Below are 6,497 nucleotides of genomic sequence, written 5' to 3' on the forward strand. Positions count from 1 at the left end.
GTGGGTTCCATCCCTGGCCTCGATCAGTGGGTTGAGGATCCGATGTGGCTGCAAGCTGGGGCCTTGATCACAGATGCAGCTCGGATCTGGTGTTGCTGTGGCTGTGGTGTAGGCCTGCAGCTACAGTTCTGATTAGACCCCTTTCCATTACGCCACAGGTGCTAGCCCTAAAAAGAAAAAAAGAAAAAAAGAAAAAAAAAGATTGAATAAAATAGGGTGGGTCTGTCTGTTCTCATTATTCCTAGAAGGGCTTTCTAAAACCCAGCCTATCTCTCTGTCCTTGTCCTCTCCCTTCCTTCTTTACCTCCTTAGCATCCCAAGTGCTCTTCCAGGGATTATTTCACTAATTCCCCCACAACCCTATGAGATACGTCTTCCAACCTGTTTCATGGCCAAGGAATCTGAGACGCAGAGAGGCACGGTGACTTCTAAGCGGTGAGAATAGAATTCAAGCCAACTCAGTCCGACTCCAAGGCCACGACTAGTGAGATGGGCTGATGGGGATGAAACTTGGGCTCTCCTCACACTTCCTCTCCCTCCTTAGGACCTAAGCACAGAGTTCTCCACCACGTTGGCCCACCCTGGACAAGGGTCCCACTCTCACTGGCTTCTCCATCCCATCCCCAGGCTGGCCCCCTGCTCTCTGTCAAACCCTGCAGGCCCTGGGGAACCTGCTCACCCAAGGGGGTTAAGGACTGATGGTAAAGGCAGCCTGTTGGGACCTGGGAGTCTCGTCCGGTAGCATTATGAATCCTTGTGGAGGCCCGGGAGGGGCGTGGCATCCTCCCCCACTTTACTGGGGAGCGAATTAAGGCTCAGAGAAATTCTATGGCTTCTACTGGTCACATACTGAGTCAGAACCTTGGCCTGCCTCTCTTCTTCCTTCCTTCCTCCCTGCTTCCCTCCCTCTCTCTCTCTCTCTCTCCTTTCTTCTCTCTTCCGCTCTTTCTTTCCTTTTTTCTTTCCTTCTTTCTTCCTTCCTTCCTTTCCTTCTCTTTCTTTCCTTCCTTTTTCTTTCTTTCCTTTTTCTTTCCTTCCTTCCTTCCTTCTTTCTTTCCTTCCTTCCTTCCTTCCTTTCTTTCTTTTCTTCCTTCCTTCCTTCCTTTCTCTTTCTCTCTTTCCCTCTCTCTCTTCTCTCTCTCTCTCTCTCTCTCTCTCTCTCTCTCCCCTCCCTCCCTCTCTCTCTCTCTTTCTTCGCCACCCCACAGCATAAGGAGTTCAGGGATCAGATTCAAGCTGCAGTTGCAACTATGCCGCAGCTGTGGCAAGGCCGTATCCTTAACCCACTGTGCTGGGCTGGGGAGCAAACTTGGCATTGATTTAACTCCCAAGATGCTGCCGCCAATCCCATTTTGCCACAGCGAGAACTCCCTGCCTCTCTAGTTTCTTCCACTCGCACCTGTTTGCAGCAGTGCCTATTTCCTCTGCTCCTCTCCAGGGCAGCCCTGGCCCAAACTGGCCTCTGGTGCTCTCTGTCCCAGCACTGGCAGGAGCCAGAAGGTACCCAGGACTGGATGGGCTTTAAGATAATGGGACAGAAGTGTCAGAACATCTTGGCCCCATGGGGACAAAGGGCACACTTCAAGGAGGCTGGGAAGGGGTGGTAAAAATCAGGAAAGCCATTTCATTTCATCACTCTCTTTTCTTTCTCTTAGCATAGACAACAGATTCTAGAATTCTTTGGCCTCTCTGAGCCCCTGACTACTGATATTTGCAGGCTTCTCAGGTTAGTCTCCTATTCTCCCACACAAGCCCCCAAGCAGTGACCAGCTTCCGGGTTGTTCTGGAATGGCAGACAAAGGAGGCAGCATGTTGGAGCAGAAAGAACCCTGAATTGATTTCCTGGGGGCTCTGGCTGTGGCTGGCTGTGTAACCTTAGGCAGATGAATTCATCTCTCTGATCCTATCTCTTCATTGGCAAGATGGTCTCTATGTCATAAGGTTGTTATGAAGACTTGGCTAGACAATGGACATAAAGAAGGAGTTCCCGTCATGGCTCAGTGGTTAATGAATCCGACTAGGAACCATGAGGTTGCAGGTTCAATCCCTGGCCTTGCTCAGTGGGTTAAGGGTCCAGTGTTGCTGTGAGCTGTGGTGTAGGTCGCAGACGCGGCTCGGATCCTGAATTGCTGTGGCTGTGGTGTAGGCTGGCGGCTGTAGCTCCAATCTGACCCCTAGCCTGGGAACCTCCATATGCCACGGGTGCGGCCCTAGAAAAGACAAAAAAATAAAAAATAAATTAAAAAAAGTGGTTAATGCAATGCTTGGCACATAGTGAGCACTCAGGAAACATGAATCCACCATTGCTTTGGTAGATGGGTGTTGTCATTTGTAACTGAAACCTCGGTGGAAGTTATCTGCTTGCTGGAGGGTCCAAGAACTAGATGGGTGGGAGTGGAGGGGAACGAGGAGAGAAGGTCATTCCCTGTCATGCTGGCAACCATCCCAAACTGCACATGCCTGAGGCCAGGTCTGGAAATGCCAAATAATTCTCGTCATTTATTCATCCCAGGGAGACAGGGTGTTCTCCAGGCCCCTTGGCCTTGGCTTGAGACGTCAGCACAGGTAAGCCCACACGCATTGGCCACTCGCCCTTCCAGCACCAGGAATTAGTAAGGCCAATAGCGTGGATGTCACAAAGTTGCCCTGGAAGTACCTTATAGGAAAAAGAAAGGAGTTCCCTTTCGGCTCAGCGGGTTAAGGATCTGGTGTGGTCACTGCTGTGGCTCTGGTTACAGCTGTGGCATGGGCAGGGGACTTTTGCATGGCATAGGTGCAGCCCCCATCCCCAAAAAAGTAAGACCTTTTTCCTTTTTTTTTCAGATTGCAAGAACAGCTAATGGCATATTTTGACTTTTCTTTGTGGGACTCCACAGGGGATGTGACTCATGCTCATTGTGTAGGGACCCAGCAGTGCCCTCAGCTTCTTTGCTTCAGGGGACTTAGGAATAATCCAGTCCTACTAGCTCATTTTGGGGAAATGAGGCGCAGAGAGCTGAAAGGCATTGCTCAGCAACACACACCCAACCACTGGGCCAGGGCCAATGATCCCTCCCTCCCCGTGATGTGGTGGTGGTATTCTCCCATCCTTTCCTGGCAAAGGTACCATCGCCCTGAACAAGCATCCAGCCTGCACCTGTCATTCCACCAGAAAGAAAGGGGGGCGGGAGGGACAATGGATTGTGCCCAGCGAGCCTGTCCGAGGTTTCGGTCTGCTTCCCAATTATGGGGTCTTTGGAAGAAAAAAACGTGACATTTCTCACCTTTCACTCCCCTGCACTCCATGGGTCCCCCATGGCTGATGCCTGACCTTGGCAGCCATAGAAGGTCAATCCCTCTTGCAGAAGCTTCCTCTCTTTATGGAGCAGAAATGGTGGAGAGAAGACATATAAGCCTTTCAGATGACCAGGACTCTCAGGGGGAGGCAGGAAAGGTGGGGTTATTGGAGAGGACCGTTGCATTTATGGAGCCTCTTATCTTTATGGCAAAAGCTCAGATGGGCACTGAGATGCAATAATGAAGAAATCAACACCCATAAAGTTTTGGTTCAAGAGTGTGGGGCTGTATGCATCAGATGGGCAGCTGGACCCCTGGTGGGCGGGGGTGGGGGGATTCCTTGTAACCCTGAGATTTTCTGATGACATGGAGCTGAGAAATCCTGGTGGAGCTGCTGGGAATAAATTCCCAGATCCACTTGTGTCCTCTCCAGTCCTCCCCAGCTTGCCAACCAAAGGTGGTCACCCACCCCGCCGCAGCAGAGGTACCAGTCCTGCACACAATTCTCTCCCTTCATCCTTGGGGGCAGTCTAAAGAGAGATCTGAACCACCAGGACCTTTGGGGAGGTGGGATGGGCATGAGACAGGCAGAATCGGGGGACTCGGGAGGACTTCCTGTGGGCTCTGGCTTTCCAGGAGGGAAATGCACACCAGCCAGAAATATAACAAACTGCACCCCCCCCAACCAAACCAAAGCAAACCAAGAAAAGGCCAGATACATAAATTGCAAAAAAAAAAAAAGTTCTGTTCTATTTGTTCTGCAATAACATCAATATCTGCAATACTTTCATCAAGGTGCAAACCAGGAGCATTGGGAAAAGAGGAAGAGGATCCTCCCCCCTTGAGGCATTCAAGTCCCTTGTGTCCCCTCCTTCATCCCCAGCTAGCTGTGCTGTAGCCTGGGCCGGCAAAAGTCTGTCGTCCAAGCACACAGTTCTTGACCCAAGACAGCCATTCTGGCTTTGGCTTGCAAGTCCTGCTTTCATCTCCCAAGGGAGCCGGTCAGAGGTGTAGCCCCTTACCCTGTTCCCTGTGCCAGTAAGCGGGCCGCAGAGGCAGAAGGTGGTGCAGGGACCACCCGTCAGAGCGTGCTCAGGCAATGGAGGCGATCTCTCTGTGTTTCCGCTCTCTGCAGAAGAGGGTCCTGGCGGAGGGCCAGCAGCAGTTGCCCTGGCTGTTGGGGTGACAGCAAAAAATCATAGACAGCAGCAGGGCCAGGGCGACGAGGAAGCTGAGCACCCATCGGATGACGCCTGGGTAGATGAAGGGCAGGATGAGGGCGATGAGCAAGACCAGGAGGAGCAGGTGTGCGCCAGGCGCCGGGCTGCCATGCTGTTGGCACTCGCCACGTCCTGCTCATCTTCTGCTAAGCTGGGGTGTCCTGCAGTCAAGGTGGCCCCATTTGCCAGCCCCTGAGGACAGAGCCGCACCTCGGGGCCTGGCCGGGCCAGCCGCCCCAGCACGGCCTCCTGGTCACGCAGGGTACAGACGAGGCCCCCGGGGACGGCAGTGGACTGGCGGCACAGTGGGCAGGTGATGGACCAGGTGTCATCCTGCACGTACAGCAGCAGCTTCAGGCAGACAGCACAGAAAGCATGCTGGCAGCCCAGGAGCTTTGGTGGCCGGGCACTGCTGTAGGGCTCCCGGCACACCAGGCACTCCAGGTCGCAATCTGTGGAGCCACGATGACCCCCAGCGGGGCCCTCGGTGTTGGAGGTGGTGGCTTCTTTGGAGAGAAGCTGGGGCTGCTGCGGAAACCCAGTGCTGGCCATTCTGGGCACGGTGGCCACTGGGACGCAGCAGCTCAGGGCCTGAACATTGACAGGGAGTGTCCGCTGCTGTCCGTGGGACGTGGATGTGGTCTGACCTCAGGCTGGGCGTCTCAAGTCTCTTTTCCTTCTCGTCATCAGCCGTCTGGCTCCACTCTCCCAGGGCTGCTCAGCTTGTTTCTTGGCTCACGTTGTCCCTTCAGTTATTATTATTTCTTTCCTTGAAACCCAGGGTTAATCAGTAACTTGCGGGCCTGGAGACTTTGAATTGCCTGATAGAAGGGCCAAGGGGGCAGGGCCAGGGCATGAATCAGGATTTTCCTGTTGGGGCCTGTGCCTTATGAGTGCCCTGGGGACCAGGGCTTGTGAGCTTTGGGATGTTTAGAATCCCGCCCCTCTCCCACCCGACCCAGGAACTTTTTAAGATGCAGATTTCTAGGTCTCAGCCCCAGCGATGGAGATTCAGCAAGGTCTGGATGGGATCTCAGAACGTGCACAGTTGACAAACATCATCACGATTTGAACACAGGTGGACCTGCACTGGTGGGTTTCAGACAAAACCAGCTGGATGTCGGGATGGCAGAAAACATTTCATTTGGGCTTTGAACACATTTGCAAGCAGGTGGCCTCGTGAAGAAGAGAGAAGTGATGGGAAAAGTATCCTGAGTAGCTGGGGGAGAAAGTCCAGCCACACATAGTAAAACCCAAACCACCCACAGGTGTTTAGCATCTGCTACTGCCATCCGTTCCTTTAGAGTCATGACTTGTATTAACCGTTATCGAGTCCCAAGCATCTCATTGCCCTCCTGCTGTGCACTTCACATACCTAATAATAGTGTGCCAGGCACACTGCATACCCAACTGTAATAAAAACAGCTGCTGTTTATTTGGGCCTGCTAGGAGCTAAGCCACATGACAGAGTCCTTACCTGCCATCTCCCTGCATCCTGGTACAGCCCTGCAAGGAATGTGCTGCCGAGGCATGGAAGCAAAGGCAGGGTGTGGTCCGGGCAGGCCTGCTGGTGGCCGCCAACGGGCCTTCTGTAGGACCAAGACCCCATGGAATCTGCTAGCGTCCAAGGTCAGGTTCCTGGCCTCCTGGGCCCAGGAACTCAGTCTCATCCACTGGTGTGGAGGTGATTGGCCTTCAGGCAGCTGACATGCCAGGTAACAGGACTCATGTGGGACTGAGAGATATACGTGGTGGGGTGGTTAGGAAAGTGTGCTTCCCCTAGTGGAAAAGAATCTGAAAAAGAATACATATAAATGAATCACTTTGCTGTGCACCAGAAACAAACATGACATTGTATATCAACTATACTTTAATAAAAAAATAAACATTAGTGTTCCCACTGTGGTGCAATGGGATCGGTGGCATCTTGGGAGCGCTGGACACAGATTCGATCCCCAGCCGGGCATAGTGGGTTAAGGATCTGGCGTTGCCGCAGATCAA

General features: G+C 52.8%; 1 protein-coding gene across 1 annotated transcript; it reads right to left on the reverse strand.

The window, feature by feature from the left end:
• RNF186 (ring finger protein 186) lies at positions 2,230–5,596 on the reverse strand. The gene is given in 2 exon segments (XM_021095470.1): positions 2,230–4,589; positions 4,592–5,596. Coding segments are annotated over 2 exon segments (678 nt in total). The 5' UTR covers positions 5,049–5,596; the 3' UTR covers positions 2,230–4,368.

Source organism: Sus scrofa, chromosome 6 (assembly GCF_000003025.6).
Source record: "Sus scrofa isolate TJ Tabasco breed Duroc chromosome 6, Sscrofa11.1, whole genome shotgun sequence".
Classification (NCBI taxonomy): domain Eukaryota; kingdom Metazoa; phylum Chordata; class Mammalia; order Artiodactyla; family Suidae; genus Sus; species Sus scrofa.